Below are 21,643 nucleotides of genomic sequence, written 5' to 3'. Positions count from 1 at the left end.
GTGGCTGCTCTTTTCTTTGTCTGCACTTCTAAGATCAGAAGGAATCATCAGTAATCAGAGCACAGATCCTCGATATCTGGAGGGCAGGGTCTAATTTTTGCCCACCCTGTCTCCTGCAGGCTGTGTGCAAGCTGATCCAGGAACACGTGCACAGCTGCTTGTCAAGGTGCCTGGGGTGGGGAATGGGTAGCTGCTACTGTGCTCAGAGCTTAAATTGGTGGAAGTTAACTGCAATTGATCATCCAAGCCTTCCTCTGAAAGTTGCAGACCCTCAACAGACTCCAGAGTTATAAAACAGTTAGATCAGGCAGATTCTGCCAGTGGAATTGTTGTCTAGGTGGGGAGAGAAATTCCTGGTGTTTGCTACTCCAACATCTTCCCAGAATCTCAATGGTGTTTTCTTTTAGCAAGATTTCTTTCTGAGGAGTGGGACCTATAAACAGTGGAGGACCCTCCTGCTAAGGACATCTCTGACACAAGAGACCATTTAGCATTCCCTTTTCATTAAAAAACTCTGTCTAAATAAAATTTCTAACCAAATCCCAAATCCATGGTGCCACTGAAATCAGTGCACATGGTCACATAAAATCTAATTATATTTCCTCCACCTTAACCAACAGCCCCCAGTAGCATTTATCCTCTGGGAAATGAAGTTCTGGTGTGCTTGTTTCATGCAAATTATTACTGGCAGAAGAGAGTGAAAGATCTCCAGATATAGAGACCCACAAGATAAAGAACCCCAGAGTCATTAACACCCAGAGGCAGATACACAGGGTGTGCCAGATTCACCCTCAAGGTTGCATAAGCAAGATTTCAAAATTAATTCTACTCTGGAGACCTCAACCTAGTGTACAATGATCCTGGCTGGAAAAGAAGAACTATATATATTTTTTTTCAAATCTTTGCCATCACTTGACCTTGTATCTCCGCCTTCTCTTTCTGCAGGAAACTTTATTTCCTACTTCTGCACACCACGTTTCTACCTCCAGATCTGTTTGGTTCAGTTGCTGAGAAGCCTGACACACCAGTGCCACTTGGAAGAAGCCATCTACCGGTGAGCTGGGGGTGCTTTTTTCATCACTTCATGAATTATAGGCTTGAAGCATCTCAATGCTAGAGATGCAGGGAGTGGGAGCACCCTGAGGGTCTGCATAGCCCAGGAACTTGGGGGATTATCAAGACAGTAGAAAAGGGTGGAGGGTGGCATCTGTGCCAGAAATATTAGAGAGACCCTGATGGCAGTGAGGAAGCACAGAGCAGAGTGAGACTCCCTCTCAGGGCTCAGGTGGCAGGAGAGAGTGTGCTAAATGAAGACAAGTAGGACAATCAATCTCAAATACTGCTCCTCTCACTCTGCCCATACCAGACCCAAGGGCTCTGACGAGCTGGAACTTCTACCCTCAAGTTTTCCCCCTTCTAGTCCATATATGTGATAGTCTAGGCCCTGAACCAAAATGAACCTCTTGCCTCAATTCAGAGGCTGAAGTGAGGAATGAATTTTTCTGAGAGGCAGCTTTTAATCAATTCTGGGTGATGTGTCTTGACACTTGAAAGTGACACCTAAACCTCCACCTTGCTGTGTGTCTGTTGTGGTAGGAGTTAGGTGTGCTGGGGTGACAAGGGATAGGTGATAAAAAGGAGAAGGTGGCTGGTATTTGAGAGGCCAGGCAGTGAACAACAAAACATAGGAAACACACGACAGATGTGGTTGAGGCAGTTCACCCCCAGCCTCACCCCCCCACCAATCTGAATCACCAGAGCGAGGATCTGGGCCCTATATTTCTGACCGACAGGCTTCCTGTGGGATCCCGAAGGCCAGGATTTGAGAACCCCCAATCCAGCCCTCGCTTTCCCACACCAATGAGGAGACGAAGCCCTGTGCATCTTAGTTTTCATAAGATCTCCCACTAGATTTTCTGGGAGCCTAGTCCACAGGGAGCCTTTTGTTTCTCAGCAGCCTACAGCCTGCTAGTTCTCTGTTATTCACTTTTTCAGTTGGTATTTATTTAGCAGTCTCTACGTGCCAGGCTGGGTTCTAGGGCACCAAGATAGTTCATTGCAAAACAAACCTCTCTGCCCTCATGGAGTTTATTTTCTGGCGGAAATGTCTGTGTGTATGTGTGTGTGTGTGTGTATGCGCGCATGCGTATGTGCGGACATGTGCGCACTTTGCATGCATGAATGGGGCACACTTGTGTGGGCAAGTGAGTGTGGATTTCTAAGGCTAAACGCCAAAGAAGTTCTGTTCAAGGCATGGGAGAATAACTAGAAAACCTGCTACTTGTTCTACATTCATCTCTGTTTTCAGAGCCTGAAGATGAGCACCTCTGAGGGCCTTTGAAATAGCTCAGGGTTCAAATTCCAGCTCAGCCATTACTTGCTTTGTGAGTTTGAGAAAAATCATTTAGTCTGTTAATGCTTCTATTTCTTCATTGGTAAAATGTATACTTATCTCACAAAATTGTAAGGATTAAAGTAATTAATGCATGTAAGGTATTTAGCACAGCACCAGGAGCTTAAAGAACATTCAACCAATGACCATAGGTTTAATTCTTTAGGTGGATACATTTTATTCCCCAAGTTTGACCAGAGGTCTTATTTAGTTGCTGCCAATTTAAAGAATCTAGTTCAGTTATGTGAAATGCAAGATCTGTGAAATTAGCAATCACAAGAGAAATGGAAGAATGAGGTGTGTACACAGATAAAACCAAATTCACAGTCACTACTAGGGGAAAAAAAAGAATATTCTTGAGAGCCAACTCATACTATTAAAACAAATTTTGTGTATTTTTTTCAGTGAACATTTATTGATGCCTCCTTTAGCCAGGAGGTATCGTAAGAGCTGGAGAAAGAAATGTGATCTAGTCCTCGATCTCAAGGAGCACACAGTATGTAGAAGATAATATGCTTATTTAGAGGCATGCACAGTGTTATGAGATAAGAATGATTTGACAGAGGAGGTGGGTTGGACTTCATGGAGAAAGGGAATGAGCAGAAGGTACTGCAGGATGAAAAGGAGCTCACCAGCCATTTTAGGCAGAGGGGAAGGCATGTGCAAAACCACTGAAGCCTGAAGGAAATGGCAAGCCTGGAAGAAATGGGAAAAAAAGATGGATATGGCTGGAGCACAGGATCTGGGACTTGAGAAGTGATTAGAGACAAAGCTGAGAAGAAATGGGCTTAGAAAAGCCATGATGAGTAGGTCTGGCCATTGCCTTTGAGTCCCTACCATATGCATACATATCACAGGGCTACTCCAGTTTTAAACTGAGAAGTGCATGATCCAATTTCAGCTTTAGAGGAGACAGACTGAAAGAGAGCATGACTAGGAAGAAGGCATGAGCAAATGAAAGAACCTATCAAAGCCAGAAATGAAAAGCACAGAAGGCAAGAAAGTGGCAGTTGAAAGTGCAGAGGGGATGACTCTGAGAGGTGTTTATGAGGCAGAATTCATACAACACAGTAATAATAATGCAGAGCACTTCTCTGTACTGGATGTTGCACTAAGTCTTTGTTTCCACAGCAACTCAGCATAGTTACTGTTGTATACATAAAAAAAATTAATAGTAGAAGAAGTAATTAGCCCCAAATTATATAACTTGTAGGTTGGAGGTAGGATTCAAATCTAGGTCTGTTCGGCTCCAAAGGCCTGGCTCCTAATCTTCCAAAGAGGAGGAGACCCAAGATAATGCCAAATCCTGCTTCTTAGGTAATGGAGTAAACGACAAGAGCCAAGACAGGGAATCCACAAGTTGAAGCAACTTTCCAGGGATGTTCAGTTTGGGGTGGATTGAATTCAAGGTAGTACCTGTATGATACCAACTTTGCTCTCTGCAGTATCTCCAGTGCCTAAAAGAGAGTATGGCTCATAGTAGGTGCTCAATAAATATTGGTTAAATGAAAATATCCACAGGAAGACATGTAGTAGGAAATGGAAAATTCAATCCTGAAGGTGGAATTGGAAAGCAGAGCTTTGGGAAGCACTAGACTACAGGAAACTTAGAACCTTGAGATTAGACAACAGAATTCAGGAAGAACTTTGGAGCAAGGGTAAAGAGGTAAAAGGTAAAGAAGTAGGAGCCAAGGATGGTGCCTGGGGACTTTTACAGTGTGGACAGGGGGATGAGACACCAACAAAGAAAATTTTTTAAAGTGGTGAGACAGAAGCTTAACTTCCCAGAAGCCAAAAGAGTATTAAAAATGGAAGAAGTTGGCAGAAAAATCAAATGTTCGATGAGGATGAAACTAAAACCAAGCCAGGGCATTTAAAAATTGGGTTGTCACTGCACCCTTGCCAAGAGAAGTTCTGGCAGGATGACAGAGGCAGAAAGTTGAAAGGGGTACCAGTTAGAACACATTGGGTGGCAAGTAACAGAAAATGAAACTCATACTGGTTTATTATGAACATTCCCAGAAGCCCCTGAGCAGAGTCCCCTTATATGTTATCATCCAGGAATGGGTCACAGGCCTTGTTCCACTACAGAGGAGGTAGAGAAAGCAAGTGTCCAGCATGGTTAGCCTTATAATGAGAGTCAGGTTCTCTGGGAAGGCCAAGGGTGTTGGGCAATAGCTGTGGGGAGATGACTGGCGTCTGCGATCAAAAGTAACGGGAAGTGATGAACTAGCACACATGCCTTCAAGGAGATGGCTGCGAAGCAAAGACAAAGCCTGGGATGTTGCTTAAGTGGAGCAGGGACCTTGCTAAGATTGGAGATTGCAGCCATTGTGTTGTGTGTCACGGTTCTGTTCTGTTTACAGGACAGAGGAAGATGGATGACAACAACACATTTCCCCAGTTCAGCCACAGTGTGCTGTCCACATCTTATTCTCTGTTTGCAACGAACATCAAGGGGAACAGTGAAGAATCCACCACCAGTTATGACTATGATTACAGTGAGCCCTGCCAAAAAACCAACGTGGGACAAATCGAAGCCCAGCTCCTGCCCCCACTCTACTCGCTGGTGTTCATCTTTGGTTTTGTGGGCAACTTGCTGGTCGTCCTCATCCTGATAAACTGCAAAAAGCTGAAGAGCATGACTGACATCTACCTGCTCAACCTGGCCGTCTCTGACCTGATTTTCCTCCTCACCATCCCATTCTGGGCTCACTATGCTGCTGACCAGTGGGTCTTTGGGAATGCGATGTGTAAATTTTTCACAGGGCTGTATCACATTGGTTATTTTGGCGGAATCTTCTTCATCATCCTCTTGACAATTGATAGGTACTTGGCTATCGTCCATGCTGTGTTTGCTTTAAAAGCCAGGACGGTCACGTTTGGAGTGGTGACAAGTGGGGTCACCTGGGTGATGGCTGTGTTCATCTCTCTCCCTGGAATCATCTTTATCAAATCCCAAAAAGAACATTCTGGTTACGCCTGTGCCCCTTATTTTCCACTAGGATGGAAGAATTTCCATACAGTAATGAGGAGCATCTTGGGCCTGGTCCTGCCACTGATTGTCATGATCATCTGCTACTCAGGAATCCTGAAAACCCTGCTTCGGTGTCGAAATGAGAAGAAGAAGCACAAAGCCGTGAGGCTTATCTTCGTGATCATGATCGTCTACTTTCTCTTCTGGGCTCCCTACAACATCGTCCTCCTCCTGAGCACCTTCCAGGAATTCTTTGGCCTGAGTAACTGTAAGAACATCAGTCAGCTAGACCAAGCCATGCAGGTGACAGAGACCCTGGGGCTGACGCACTGCTGCATCAACCCCATCATCTATGCCTTCGTCGGGGAGAAGTTCAGAAGGTATCTCTCCGTGTTTTTCCGAAAGCACATTGCCAAACACCTCTGCAAACAATGCCCAGTTTTCTACGGGGAGACAGGAGATCGAGTGAGTTCAACATACACCCCTTCCACTGGGGAGCAGGAAGTCTCTGCTGCTTTGTAGAGCGGTAGCAGTTTGCTTGTTATTTTTAAAGGGAGATAACAATCTGTATATGATAGTAAGCCTCAAGGGTTTGTTGAATAGAGGACTTGAAATCTCTAAAGCAAATTCCCAGGAACCTCAGGGTTGTGTGAACCAACACAGACTTATGTCACTCCTTGTAGAGCCAACATGAGCTTGGGGAATATTCCAGAACAACCGTGGGCACAGACTTGGACTCTCCAACAAGCTCATCGCAGTTTCTGGAAAATGCCACATTGCCTTGTGTTTATTCCCTTTTCCCCATCTGCACCATTTCTTGCTCACTCTGATTCTGTCAATCTCTTTAATCAATCAGTGGGAGGTAGGGAAGAGAATGAGACATGCATGGGTGAAGGGAAAGAGGGTGAGTGGGGTCAGGACCAAGGGGACAGAGCAGGAAGTATGAGCATGGCTGAGCCTGGACGAGGATGAAGGTAAGGGGTTTGCTTGCCCGGCCAGGTAGGAGTATTGGCCCTTAGCACCATCTCCTACTGTATTTAACTTCGAAGCCCCACCACCCCAGGTCATGGAGAGCTTGGGAACTGTAAGAACTTTTTGGGAGCTTGAGTTGGGTCCATGATCCCCTTCTGTTAAGTGCATGACACATTTTTGCTTTATTACAGTTTAGCTATGACAACCATACACCCTACATTTGAAATCTATTAAGTATCATGCTTCATTGTTCACAAACTTCTTAGGCAGCATCCGCATACACAAACATTTATTAAAATGCTTGTTTATAAAATAGGCATAATCTATAATGAGATGAAAAAATAAAAGCCCTCATTTGGTCTTTCCAGGCAAAGGGTTGGAGGCAGTGATGATGAGAAAGGGGTGGGCACCAATGAGTTCCTCCATCCAGAGTGAACAGATAAGCTCACAGGAGAATGTACAGGAATGTTTCCAGGGCTGGCTAAGAGCAGAAGCCAGGAAGGATGCAGCAGAACCCCCGAAAGGCCTTGTGTCTCTGGATCTGACACTGTTCATTTCCTTCTGGCTTTCCCCTGCCTTCCTGCTGCCCATGCCCGCCTGTCCCCCTACAGCCTTTATCATATAACTCTGCCTGTAGGACTGCCTTATCCCAAAAGCCTGTTTGTGGTGCTCCGGGAGAGTAGCTGTCAGGAAAATGTGAAGGAAATTGTGCAACAAGAACCCCCTGTTGGGCCCAGGAGAGGGAAAATAATTGGTCGGGACACTCAGGTGTGTGCTCAGAGGAGAGAAGGGGCCCATCTTGGAAATCAAACACTGGCCTGTGACCTCAGGGTCTATTACCAGGCAGGGCAGGCAAGGATGAGGAAGACTCTAGATAGGTTGGAAAAAAAGTTTTCCAAATGGATATAGACAAAGAGTTCATATATATATACATATATATATATATATACAAATTTTTTAAGTCAGGTAAAAATTAAATTAAAGCTGAAAACTGTGACTTACAGTTATGGTAAAGTATCATTTTAAGAGTTACTGTTATGCCAAATCTAAAAATACTGTATTAGTCATAGAGACAATTCTGGTGTTGAGCTTAAAATCTTGGAGCACCTGGTATGTTTGGGACACTGCTGGTTCAACATAAATGTTGATCACGGAGTTGGAGGTCTGTGATCCACAGGTTTACTAGCTCATGATAAGGCAGCATCTAAATAGTATCAGCTGGATCACAGCATGCACTCAACAACTGTCATCTCAACTGTGTCTTTATTCTCTCTGACTTGTTACCAAAAATCTTTTGTGCATCATTATGAAGACTAGGAAGTCATGGATGGAATCATCTTCGACTGCTTCAGTGCTTTGCCAGTGTCCTATTAATCCTCAGACTGTCTGTCCCCTGTTTGGCCAGTGGGAACTCCTAATTCAAGCTGACTCCTAATCAAAGCTTTTAAGTTCTATTTCTAAAGGAGGGGAGTTGGAGAATCTCACTTAAGTAAGCAAAGACTTTCCTCTTGGCTGAGCCAAGTTAAGAATGTACATACATGTTAGTGCATTTCTGATCTGATGCTAGCAAGAAACACAGGGCTCCTGGAACCTGGAGCCTGGAACCTGGAACCTGGAACCTGGGGAGCTGGAAGTTACTATAGTTTCACTTTCTTGCCTCATGGCTAGGGAAGGTTTCAGAAAGAAGTGTGTATGTTGCAGGGTATTGCTTAACCTGCAGATACTTGTTTTATCCTAATGAATGTATTCGATTTTGTTTTGATGATGTCAAAATGTTGTTTTAAAAAACTATGACTTGGAAAATGAATCAATGCTCTAACTATGTTGTTTAAAAAAAAAAACTGTCTGATTAGCAACTGCCATGTCCTCCTTCCCTCAAACTCTGACAACCACCACTCTATCTTTTCCATCTATGAGGCTGACGATTTTAGATTCCTATTGGAAATAGAATCATGCAGTATGTGTCCTTCTGTGTCTGGCTTATTTCACTTAGCATAATGTTCTCTGGGTCCATCCATGTTGTTGCATTGCATATTGCAGGATTCCCCTCTTTTTTAAGGCTAAGTAATATTCCTTGTCTGTATAGACCACATTTTCTTTATCCATTTATCCACATGCATAGAATTTCAGTTATACAAGATAAGTTCTAAGTTATCTGATTTACAACAATGTGCCTATAGATAACAATACTGTACTGTACCCTTAAAAATCTGTTAAAAGATTTTTTAATGTTGTATTCTTACTACAATAAAAAACTTTTTTTGGAACTGCTTGTTTTGCTATGCTGTGGTGTGGTGTGACAGACTGTCTTCACAACTTTTCACTCCTTCCCTGGTGTGATTACACATGCTTTTGCCATGTGACTTGCACTGTGCCCTACAGGAGGGACACCCTCACCCCATCCACAGGTGGCTCAGTCAATAGAAAGTGAGCAGAACTGACATCTGCTTCATCCAAGCAGAGTGTTAAAGTTGTTGGGTGGAGCCTCTAGGCTCTCCCTTCTCAGCCACAGGAAGACCTATCCCAGACCACAACCCCTTCGGGCCAGATGCCCCAGTGAGTAAACGAGAAGACACAAAGAACAGAGTCAGGGCCCCAGCCACACAGCAGACACATGTCACAGGAGCAAGAGGTCCACATTTGCTATTTTAAGCCACTGGGCTGTGGGGCTTGTTTGCTAAGAAGCATAAAAGTTAACTAATACATGTGGCATATAGTGACCTCATAAATAAAATTTGGAAACGTGTCCATTTGTTTTTCCATCATGGAATTCAATGTGACAAACACTTCTAAGGATCTATTGTGTGCCAGACTGGGGCGGGTACACAAGGAAGGATATGTTAATCCCTGTGCCCTTGGATCTCCAAGTCCAGGGACTGCTAAAGGGGAGGAGTGGGAGAGAAGGGACTATTAATAACTACATTGGACTGTTCAGAGCACAGAAATAGAGGTGTATGTGAAATTTTTTGAGCTCCCCAAGGAACCGAAGGAAAGTCCTGCATCACAGTAATAACAGCTACAGTGAGATTTTATTGTCACCAAAGTAACTGCCACTTAAAAGTTGACAACTATCTCCATTTCTAGAAGTGGAAACCTCAAGTATCCTTTATTCCAAGGAGAACTTTTGAGTGGGCTGTTTGAGTTAAGCAGATGTAAGGAAAGATGATCATTCCAGGGCATAGGTATCTTAAGATTTTCAGTGGAGCTGGGGGTTTGTCCACCCCATACCATCCTCCTTAATCTGTGGCAGCTGGGGCAGTTTGAGCATTTTTCAGAGAGGCCCTGCAGCCTCCTGGGAGTGAGCCATCAAGACTCCATCTTTCCACTTTCGCTTTTCCTCATGATTAAAATTTCCCTGACAAATTGAAATGGCCTCAGGTGAGATTAGCCAGCAGCAAAGGCCACCAAGGGTCACCCAGAGGAAACTCACCATGAGAGAAGAGGCACCTGGGCTGGTGAGCTGACCTCCATAAAGCAGCCCATGAATTTAGTGGAGGGCTGGCCCTGGATATGGTGAGTGACTGAGGTTGGAAATTTCTCCAGATGCCACTACTAAAGCACCATGCTTATAACTTGATGTCCTTGAGACATCCTTGCTGCCTCACTGCCACACCCTGTGTCTCCACCATCACCTGTTTCCAATCTCCTCTTCTTAGTTCAGCTGGTTTGCTGCCCAGTGGATCCCCCACCCAAGAATGAGATGCTGGCCCTCCTTTTTGCAAGCCCCCATTACTCACATGATTCTTTCAGAGGCCCCTCCTTTGGCTTTGGGGAGAAGAAACCCATCCTCCTTCCCATCAATCCCACCCACTTCTACAACCTCTTCCTGCCCAAACTTGTTTCCTTATACAGAGGGGTTGAGAGGGGTTGTCATGGTGACTGGGGGCACAGGGCTGATTCTGTCAGTCTTAGTAAGCCCTGGAGGAGGTGTATGATCCCAGGTGTCAGTGGTTTTTTGAAGAACTGCAGGGTACTTAACACCTCTTTGCCCTCAGCCTCAGGCCATAGTTATCAGTTCTGGGGCAACAGAAAAAGTCCTACATAATATCCTGTTATTATGCAGAGAGCTGAACACAGAGCTGCAGGTGTGACCTGACCCACTGACAATCACAGCAGGTCTAGTATATACTTTAATCAGTACATTAGACTTCTGTTACTGCACATAGGGTGGCATTAGCCCCATGTTTCGGCACTGATCTGAAAGAAATTCCCAAAATGCATAGAGCAGACTTCCCAGTCGAGTTAAGGGGTTTATACCAAGTGTGGACATAGCTAATAAAGTGATGAGGTGGACAGCCTGTAAGTCTCTACTTGGTTAGAAGATTTGCACTGGGCATGGGGAACATGGTACATGGGCTGAGGAAAGGGGTCATACTGGCAAGTGTCTAATGGACAGACCCAGCAAGAGTAGAGAGGACAGCATGAAGGCCTCCCAGATCTGCTCACCATGAAAGGTGTCTGGAGCGGAAGGTGAAGGGGCTCCGGGAGTCACTGGACTTCAACATCACTGCTGAGGCACACAGGTGGCAAAACGTGACAGTGGCAGGGAGGAGAAATTCTTCCTATTTCTTTGAGGACCATGGGGATTCTCTGGCTCTCCTGGTGAAGGTGGCTTTGGGGACACTGGGAGCTTCCTCCATGGTGGAGATATCAGAGCACTTACAGCAACACTTAAAACATGCTGTCTATGTTAGTGAACCATGGAAAGGGCTCAACCAACTAATAGCAAAGTTCTGTCACATAGTTACGGCATTCTGTTGCACAGAAGAAGCCAGACAGAAAGAGAATAGCATCTGTGATTCCATTTATATGAAGTTAAAGAAGAGGCACATCTAATCCATGCATAGAAGTCAGAGTGGCCCTTTCCTCTGGGTGGGGTGCAAGGGCGCCTTCTGGGGTGATAGGGCTAACTCCCTATCCTCTGGATCTGGATGGTGGTTGTATGGGTGTATGTGTATCAAAACTTCACCAAGCTCTACACCTAGGATTAGTAAACTCTGCTGCATGCAAGTTGTACCCCAATAAAAATAATAATCGAAGAGCTGCATTTATAAAGAATTTTTAATAAGGACCCCATAAATAATTTATGAGGACATGCCTATACTATTATCTTTGGCAAAAAAAAAAAAAAGAGTAGCAAACAGAACTAGCATATGTTTGAGAACAACTAATCAAAAAGTATGCATGGTAAAAGGTCTGGACTGAAACACATCCTCTTTTGAGATTGTGACAATATGTCTAATTTTTTTCCTACTTCCTATTTTTCTGTTTTTCCTAACTTCGTACAAGCATGTACTGGTTTTAGAATTAGACATTTGTTTTAAAAACTAAAAGATTAATTCACTAATTTTACAGCCCATCTCAATGCTAATTGGCCCAGAGTTGGTGTGAGTCCCTGTATGTTCACATGAGCTGCTATGTGGCAGGGTTTCAGCTCACTGTGCTCAAGCAGTTAGCCTTTTGAACCCAAGGAGAAGACTCAATCGTCCTCCCCATCCTGAGGATGATACTCTGAGTTGTGGTCCAGACATGGCACAGGCAAGGAGAGAGAAGCAGCTCTTAGAACTTGAGTGCAATGACTAGAAGTGAAGCAGCTGCTGAAAGGCTGGCCAGCACCCCACAAGGAGGGCTGGCATGAGACACCATCCAATATGGGCACTGAGCCTAGAGTGGCAAACCAGTCAAAAGATCATCTCTCATGGGGAGTCTGAATGCTGTATATATCAGAACCAGAGCCCTGCAAACTGGGAAACTAGGAGGGCCAAAGGAAAAAGAGAAGCAGAGACCACAAAACTAAGACACAGGGTAATAATAAACCACTGGTTTGTCGTTGCTGTTGTATCCAGATCAATGTTTCATTGATTAAATGCTGAAGACATTGCCATGGGTCCTCATTCCCTTGTGCATCCTTAGGATGAATGCCTATCCTGAGAGGTGACCTGAACATACCCATAAAAGGGGGTCATGCACCCTGCTAAGCTGTGCTTCCTTGTTTCAGCCTGGGAATCTTCACCCTATATTGCCCAAATGTGTATTTTACCCATGTACCAACTTGGACCAATACACCACAGACCAAGTTGGCCATGAAGTCATTTTGTATATAAGTGGGGTGCTCCCTTGGGACCCCCAGGTCTAGCACATTATTTGACAAATGGGGAAATGGAAGAACAGAGAAGGGAAGTATCTTGTCAAGGGCACACAGCGAGTCAGCAGCACAGTCTGAGTGACTACGAGCCTGCTCCACTACTCCACGCTGCCCTCTGGGGGTGAGCATCCCTCAAATCCTCAGCCTCCCTGATAACAGACCCATAGAACACGGGGCAAAGCCCCAGCTCGGTGCGGTGAAGTACATACCAACCACTGCCACACCCAGAAATGTAACGTTTGTCCAGCAGTATCTGAGAGTTCTACTGAGTGTATCATCAGTGAACACAAGGCTTCTCTTCAATGAGCCAAATCTATATTTATGTTACCTATTTCCTGTGAAATTTTATACTTACTTACTTGTTACTCATTTTATACTCTTTTCATACTCTTCCTCAAGCATACTTTTTTTTGTCACTGCTTAACTAGCCCACAGAGGGCAGGGACCCACAAAAGGCTCTATACTGGTTCTGTCATTTGATCTTGACCACCGATCCGTTGAGTAGTTTTGTGTTGGGGGGGTTGCCCACATTTTACAGATAAGGAAACTAAGGCCTAGAGAGTTTCAGTAACTTGTTCAAATCAAGTAGTAAAGAATGAAGCTAGGGGTTAAATTCAACCACATGTCTACAGAGTCCAGTTCTCAAACACACACAGGATGAACTTGAACATCCTCCTCATGATTCACTGTCCTGGTTGTCATTACCAGTTGCTTTTCTGACTTTCCCTAGCAGACATCCCCCCACCCCTCCTCAGAGCACCAGTCATCAGCTTCTTCTCTCTCAGCTTCTAGTTTGATGATACTAATCTACTCAAGACAAGGACCCCAGGGAACCAATTTTGTTAGAATTTTGTATAACAAATCTCTCTAAGAAAGGATCCTGAATGAGGAATTAAGGATCTGATGTTTATTAAGTGTATGTGATGTGTTAATTCTGGACACAGATGACTCATGTAATCCTCCCAATCAACCCATGAAGCAACTACAGTTATTCAGCCCATCCCACAGATGAGAAAGCTGAGAGCAGGGCCAGGCAATCTGACTGCAGGAGTCACTGGCTCAGCCCTATGTTTGGCGACTTCCATAGATCTGGGGTCTCCTCAAATCACTTCTTATTCTGTGGTGTAGGAAACAGAAGCCCCCAGAGGGTGCTCTTGGGGCACAGGGCTGGCTTTGCACTGTGTTCTCAGTTCTGTTGTCGACAATTGAGGTTGTTTTTTTTTTTTTTAACATTTTTTATTGATTTATAATCATTTTACAATGTTGTGTTAAATTCCAGTATACAGCACAATTTTTCAGTTATACATGAACATATATATATTCATTGTCACATTTTTTTCTCTGTGAGCTACCATAAGATCTTGTGTGTATTTCCCTGTGCTATACAGTATAATCTTGTTTATCTATTCTACAATTTTGAAATCCCGTCTATCCCTTCCCACCCTCCACCCCCTTGGCAACCACAAGTTTGTATTATATGTCTATGAGTCTATTTCTGTTTTGTATTTATGCTTTTGTTTTTGTTTTTTAGATTCCACATATGAGCGCTCTCATATGGTATTTTTCTTTCTCTTTCTGGCTTACTTCACTTAGAATGACATTCTTCAGGAGCATCCATGTTGCTGCAAATGGTGTTATGTTGCCAGTTTTTATGGCTGAGTAGTATTTCTGGCTAAAGAAGACGTGGTATATTTATACAAGACAATTGAGGTTTTTAGATAAGTAACCAACCACCATGAAAGCTTGGTATGACTGCACACAGTATTGTCATAGAATCCTGAACTTGACCCTGTTCTGCCATTGGTTGTCTGTTTGACGTTGAAAAATTCGCACAGAAATTCCAGATAGACTGCGTCCTTGGGGTGAAGGACTCTGCTGCCTATATCCCTGGCAAGGTACAGGCACTCACAAATGCCTGCTAGTTTGTGGAGGGCTGCAAAATGCTGAATAGGGAGAGTGAAAATTCTCAGTGACATGCCCCTAGGATACTTGATCCAGAGAAAGATGAGCAACGTGTTTAGCTCACAGGTGAACCTCTAATTAAAAACCCTTAAGCAACCAGTTATTTTAGTTTGCAGAGGGAAATAGTATTTGGGTGGTAAGCATATGTGTGTGAGTTGTGGCAGGCAAAGGGGGTGGGAAGAGAGCAGACAAAGGGGAACACGGGGTTAATGTGAGGGGTTCTCTTCCCTTTAAAGCTGGTTTCAGATGGCTTTCATGAAAGACAAACTGTAAGGGAATCAGAATTTCTCACGCTGTTAGCCTCCCCATCAATAAGCCCTGCAGTCTTGTACAAATCATCTGCATCTTGGACAGCAGTTTCTTTCAAGAAAGTGAGGGCTTTTGACTAGATGGAAATGAATGTTCACTGAGTTCTAAAACCATTCAATTCTTTCTGTTTTCTAACAGACTGTGTAGTGGAATAAGCTGACAACCAGAAAGAAATTGTGTAATCAGGGAAGCCCATGAATAAACTTTCAGAGTAGACATCTATTTTCTGGTCTATTTTAAGCTCAATTTTGTCTTTTTTTTTTTTTTAAAGGGCTGCTCTCTGATGGTTTTTTGCCCTGCAAAATACTTATTCATTAAAACCCCGCCCCTGTCTCAGAAGAAGCTGTGCATTTCCTACTTTTATGCTGTCTATATGCTTGATTTGCGCAGCTCAGCTGGTCAGAGGAGCTGAGACATCCGTTCCCCTACAAGAATCTCTCCCGGTAAGTCAGCTCTCAGCTACTTTGCCTATTACTTAGCTCAGCTTGTGTGATGAGCAAAAGCCTTTACAGGAAACCATAAGAGACATTAGAAAAACACCAGGTGCTCACTGAAGTATCTTAAACTGTATTTTTGAAGATAAGGAAAAAGTTAGAATTTAGAATGAGTTTCAGACTGTGATAACATCAGAGATAAAAAACACGATTATGAATGAAAGATTTTAAAGGGAGCCATATTACTTTAAAAAAAAATCCTTGTCTTTCAAAAGAAAGATCTTCAGAGAGATGATGATTATTGGCCAAAACACTGACAGAGATTATCTTCTGGTAAGGAGAACTAAAACCTCCTCAGTGGGATGCCCTCCGAACATGCACCCAACCAGAAGTTGTGTCAGTCTCGTTCTTTTCTTTTTTCCTTTTTTTTCCAAGAAAAGAGGGAAGCTTGAAAATTGTCTGAATCAATATCAAATTACAAATATTAAATCAAGTTTCACAGCACACTTAGTGTAAGGATTCTTTTTCTGGCTCAGGATTTAAAGATGAGATTTTCCATGTGCTTCTCTCAGCTGCCTCGTCTGAGGTACTGGGAGCTTGAGACTCATAAGGATTAATTAGAGAAAATTCTCAATCAAGCAATGGAACTTAAGCAGACCAGACAAGTCAGTGAGTTGTGGCGAGACTGAGCTAACCCAGGATGTATGATAGTAGATGAAACACTGTCCAACTGGCCACTTCTTGTGTATGTATAGGAGCTCTTAATCCTACCAACTCAGAAACTAGAAACACAAACTGCAGAGAAAATGTGAGAATGGCAGTCTGGATTTTACAATTGGCTGCTGGCTCCTATGACCTTCTCGGGGGATTTGGGCATCAGCCTGTTTCATTCTGACTACACCAAGGCACCAGGCTGATGGTCCCACTTTTCGTTCTTTTACCAAGGAGTGAAAGACGGGATGCCATAGCAGATAAGCATGCAGGCTGCCTGCGTTCAAAATCAGTTGCTTCCTAGCTGTATGTCTTTGGGAAAGCTACTCATCCTCTCTGTGCTTTGAGGTCCTTATTTGCAAAATGGGGACAATAACATGACCTGCCTCATTGGGTCATCTTGAGGATTAACTGAATGAACGGAAATGAAGCTCAGAACAGTGCTTGGCAGGCGGAGTGCCCTTGGAAACTGCCCGTTATTTCCAGCACGCTTGTGATGATGCTCTGTGTAAGCTAACTCCAGCTTCAGAACAGACTGTAAGACAGTGTCAGACGGCACCTGACATGGTTTCTGGGCATTGTTATCATAGCTTCATTCACTCCACGTGGCTACACAACACCAGATTTTACTTGGTGAGATGATCTGGTGACCAGAGAAGCTAGCAGCAAACCATCCCTTACCACAAAAGTTCACCATTTGACCAAAAAAGGAAATTCAGTTAAATGTAGAAATCTATGTATCAGTTTTTAAAACCTACTGATGTCTAAGATGGTTTATATTCATGGTGGACTGATAAGTACATTCTAGGACTTTATTAAAAGTCTCTTTCTCTTTATTCACAGGGTGGAGCAAAATGGATTATCAAACATCAAGTCCCTTCTATGACATTGATTATGGGATATCAGAGCCCTGCCAAAAAATTGACGTGAGAGAAATTGCAGCCCAGCTCCTGCCCCCACTCTACTCGCTGGTGTTCATCTTTGGTTTTGTGGGCAACTTGCTGGTCGTCCTCATCCTGATAAACTGCAAAAAGCTGAAGAGCATGACTGACATCTACCTGCTCAACCTGGCCGTCTCTGACCTGATTTTCCTCCTCACCATCCCATTCTGGGCTCACTATGCTGCTGACCAGTGGGTCTTTGGGAATGCGATGTGTAAATTTTTCACAGGGCTGTATCACATTGGTTATTTTGGCGGAATCTTCTTCATCATCCTCTTGACAATTGATAGGTACTTGGCTATCGTCCATGCTGTGTTTGCTTTAAAAGCCAGGACGGTCACGTTTGGAGTGGTGACAAGTGGGGTCACCTGGGTGGTGGCTGTGTTTGCCTCTCTACCAGGAATCATCTTCACCAAATCCCAAAAAGAGGGCTATCGCTATACATGCAGCCCCCATTTTCCATCCAGTCAGTATCATTTCTGGAAGAATTTCCAAACATTAAAGATGGTCATCTTGGGCCTGGTCCTGCCACTGCTTGTCATGGTCATCTGCTACTCAGGAATCCTTAAAACCCTGCTTCGGTGTCGCAACGAGAAGAAGAGGCACAAGGCCATGAGGCTCATCTTCGCCATCATGATCGTCTACTTTCTCTTTTGGGCTCCCTACAACATCGTCCTCCTCCTGAGCACCTTTCAGGAATCCTTTGGCCTGAATAACTGCAGTGGCTCTAATAGACTGGACCAAGCCATGCAGGTGACAGAGACCCTGGGGATGACGCACTGCTGCATCAACCCCATCATCTATGCCTTCGTCGGGGAGAAGTTCAGAAAGTACCTGTTAGGGTTCTTCCGAAAGCACATCGCCAGACGCTTCTGCAAAAGCTGTCCCATCTTCCAGGGAGAGGCTCCAGAGCGAGCGAGCTCCGTTTATACACGATCCACTGGGGAGCAGGAAATCTCTGTTGGCTTGTGACCTGACTTGGTTTTCATGTGCAGACTAAGGGTGGGAGCAATTCGTCTAAAGAGGAACTCACTGTCACAGAGGGCCTGAGTTTCATCCATCAATTTGGCATCTGCTCTAAGAGTATTAGGTATTTTAAGCCCACCAATTCTAGAAAGCCAAATCAGAACATGTTGATGAGATGGCAACCTTCTCACCTCCCCTCCACATACATAGGCTTATTGGCAAACTCTCCCTTCACTGCAAAAGTCCAATTAAAAATAAATCTTCAGGGAATTGTTAATTCCTGAATTTGGAGTTTGGTTACCTGAATGGGAATAACAAAATCAATTGAGAAAAGTATTGTATTATTTCCTTACAACCTGGATGTTTCTGTTTAAGGGAACATCTAGGTTACGAATGTGCTTAAAATAGGTTCTTCTCTTGCCGTGAGGAGAAAAAACATGCCTAAGATCAGTTAAGAAATGACACCTTCTGTGTGGGATCTCCCCTCCAAGGTGTGGTTCTGCAGATGTTCACACCAGCAGAGAGCCCTGTGGCCTGGCGAGAGCTGGGAAGGCTTCTTCACAAAGAAACGATTTGAGGTGGATCGACCATTGGTGGAGAGGGAAGCTGAGCTCCAGGCTGCAGGCACTGCACGGGCAAAGCCTGGCTGTGGGGAGATGTGCAGCTGGTTGTGGCAGCCCTTGGGGAGGAAGAACAAGGCTGGAATGTGAGGAACCTGGACAACACTGCTCATCAAAGTCTCATAGCTGAGCAGGGAGCCCTGGCCAGTGTTGCAGAAGGCTCCTTTCTTGGCCAAAGTATGATCTGCAAAGGTGAGCATTCAGGGGAAGGAGACCAGCAACAATCTGATTAGAGTGAGGAGGCTTCACTTAAATACCAGGGATGGGAAGGAGGGGTGCAGTTTCACAGCATTTAAGAAGAAAGTCAGCAGGACTTGGGGCAGATTTGGCTTGGTGGTGAGGGGCAGAGGAGTCAGAGAGAACCCTTAGATTTCAGGCGAGCATCGGAGAGACATCAAGCATGGAAGAAGGAAAAAGGTTTAAGTCAAAACAGAGTTGGTGGAAGAGGAAGGGTCCAGTTTTGTGAGTTGAACACAGCCCTACGCAGACAGACCCTGGGCTGTCCATTATTGACTGCTCCTGCCCCAAAGCAGTCTTTCCCATCCCAGTTCAAATAATGAGGCATCTCCAGGTGGCTTTGAAACACTAAATTTATGAATGCATGAGCCTGAGGTCCAGGAACACTCTTACGTCAGATATGAGATCCAGGTGGAGACTGATTACATAGTTAATGAAAATCCAGAGTTTTATAAGCATTGAGTAAAGAGGCCCCAAAGAGCTGAAGGAAGCCTGAATGACTGTTATTCTGCCTGCCTGGGATGCACCACAATTTAAGTACAGTCTTCTGGATTTAACTATCAATAGGCAAAGGAAAGAACAACACATTCATTTGGAAACAGGCTGCCTCAAGCTTTATAAGCCACAAAAAGTACAATTTACCAACCTACACATTTCGGGCTGAGTGTGGGGTTTTAGATACACCTTCCAGATGCCATCTCCAAACAAGTCGTGCCCAAACACTAAGGGACTTACTCATTTCAAGGGGAGAATTACGACTTTTTTTTTTTTTTTTTTGCAGTTTCTACTTATTTTGTACATGCCTAAGATTGTTTTGAATTTTTTGAATTTTGAATTTAGAAAGATTAGGTGGAAAAACATACAGGAGTGAGAATCCCTCAGAAGATCAAGGTATCAGAATAACAAGAGGTACTATGGATTTTTCTCCAGTTCTAAAATATGAAACTTGAGGGCTGTGGCTGTCAACTCGGAGTGACTGGAAGGGCCTTTTCTTTTTCTCCTAAGGTTGTTAAGAGTGCATACAAGACATATGACCCTTGCCTCTGGGTCAATTCAAACATTCTGGTATCTTTGTGTGTGTGTGTATATGTGTAAACATACATATAGATACATATATATGACATTCATATGCATATAGAAACTTACAAATTGCTTGGAAGAAAATAGGTATCTAATAAAAATCCTATGAAATAACTGATTGTATTCTTGTTCTTTCAGCCAAGTGTACATTTAGAAAATACCACATAAAACTGTGAGAGCATTTTGTAAGCAGTTGTTTTGGAAAATTTCACACACACACACACACACACACACACATATATTGAGGATTATTTTTCCTTCTGAGTATTTTAAAAAGTTGATCCCTCTCCCTGGGTCAAATTGCCAGAATAATTTGTTTTTAAAGATGCTACCTCCCAGAGTAGGGATTCTGAGCAACTGACCCTGAAAACTTTTACATTTCAAACTTAATTCTACTACTCAAGCAAAAGAATGTGTTTTTAAAAAAGAAAATCAATGTATGATTAAGGATATGCCAGCTGCCTATGTTTGAAAATGAAGAAGGCATATAATGTCATAACCTGGTCATTTATCTGTTTTATTTAAGTCTTCTGCTGCAGACACATGATGCAAGAGGAGGAGATTGGTTGCTACAAAGGTTGCTTTTCTTTCATTTAAAATCTGTCCCCAAGACTAGGCTGTAATTGTAGTGATGACAACAGTGCCTGTGTGGCCTGCTGTGCACCTGTCTCTTATCCTCAAAGAGGACAGGTGCTCCAGGTGGAGGTGAAGGAGCAGGGCATATTCACGGTCTGGAGCACACTGGTTCCCCCTGACCCCACTGCAATCTCCCCTTCCACAGCGGACTCTAGCACCTGCCACCGTCCTACTTAGAGGTCCTGCTTGGTGAAACAAGCAGCAGATAAGGACAATTGGAACTGGCCCTTAGGACAGCCTCTCCCTAGCAATACCTGGAGGACTGCCTTCCATCATAAAGGTTGAAAGGAGGCATGAACCGAGGAAGAGCAGGAGGGGCTGGGGTGAGAGCAGAAGGAAGGGTCAGGGAGAAGGAAGTCCTGCCCCATGTGATGAGGCAGCTGCCACAGGGAGGCTGGAAGGTGTCAGTTTTTACAGCTGATATACAAGCACTGCTTATCCGCGTTCCTTCTGAATAAATTAATCTAATGTTAACATGAAGAAAAAGCTACTCACCGTGTCTGCAGCCTTTCTGGGGTGTATCTCTGTCACCCCCTATGTGCATTCCTCACTCCTCATTTGCCTGGATCCCCCGTGCCCCTCGCTCGCAGGCCCCTCCACCACCCACTTCTTCTCTGCCTACCCCTTAGACCGACAAAAACATAATGAGTGTGAACTCATGATGACCTGCAGGTTCTGACTCCATTCACTGCCTCAACCCAGAGGCCCTCATCAAGGAGGAGATTATGTATGTGCCATGGAGAAAGTCAAAGGAAAGGTCAACATCCTTAGCAGGGAGGTATATTCATAAATCAGGATTCTGTTGACATTTGTATTCCAAGGGTTCTTAGTGAAAGCAGCACTGACTGAACTAAAACTCATTGGCATTTCCTGTGATTATATTTTCAAATCATGTATTATCTATCTGGGAGGACAGATTCCCCAGTATGAACATCAAGGGTTCAAGTGTTAACCCTTCTCATGAAGGCATCAGACTTAGCAAACAGCCACCATGGAGGTGAGAAGTGAGATGTGAGCCAGAGAACAAGTCCTGAGCGTCCTAAGTGCCCACGCTCATAGTCTCCTAATATATCCACTGCCTACAGAGCGTGTGGAGAGCGGCCATAACTCTCAGGGGTGAGGGTGGACAGAAGAGGCAAAAAGAGGCATTTCTATAGTTCCTTTGTAACTAAATAAAATTTCCTATAAAATTCTTGCTTGTATTTTTCCAAAACACAGTCAAACTTTAATATGTTAGGTTATATGTGTCACAATTGTGCTA

General features: G+C 44.0%; 2 protein-coding genes across 2 annotated transcripts; both read left to right on the top strand.

The window, feature by feature from the left end:
- The first annotated feature begins 812 nt into the window (after positions 1-812).
- On the top strand, positions 813-8,608 carry LOC102511746 (C-C chemokine receptor type 2). The gene is given in 4 exon segments (XM_032458688.1): positions 813-1,054; positions 4,759-5,749; positions 6,953-6,969; positions 6,972-8,608. Coding segments are annotated over 3 exon segments (1,050 nt in total). The 5' UTR covers positions 813-1,054; positions 4,759-4,769; the 3' UTR covers positions 7,025-8,608.
- A 6,468-nt stretch (positions 8,609-15,076) lies between these two features.
- CCR5 (C-C motif chemokine receptor 5) lies at positions 15,077-18,094 on the top strand. The gene is made up of 2 exons (XM_006173924.2): positions 15,077-15,200; positions 16,746-18,094. Exon 2 carries the CDS (start codon positions 16,757-16,759, stop codon positions 17,813-17,815), a length of 1,059 nt encoding a protein of 352 aa, XP_006173986.2. The 5' UTR covers positions 15,077-15,200; positions 16,746-16,756; the 3' UTR covers positions 17,816-18,094.
- Positions 18,095-21,643: the final 3,549 nt, after the last annotated feature.

This window comes from Camelus ferus, chromosome 17 (genome assembly GCF_009834535.1).
Source record: "Camelus ferus isolate YT-003-E chromosome 17, BCGSAC_Cfer_1.0, whole genome shotgun sequence".
NCBI lineage: Eukaryota > Metazoa > Chordata > Mammalia > Artiodactyla > Camelidae > Camelus > Camelus ferus.
The sequence above is the reverse complement of the archived record's forward strand: the minus strand, read 5'-3'. Positions and strand labels throughout refer to the sequence as shown.

What these genes read in the sequence shown, in the direction of transcription:
- CCR5 (XM_006173924.2), top strand. Translation starts at nt 16,757, where the DNA reads ATGGATTATCAAACATCAAGTCCCTTCTATGACATTGATTATGGGATA.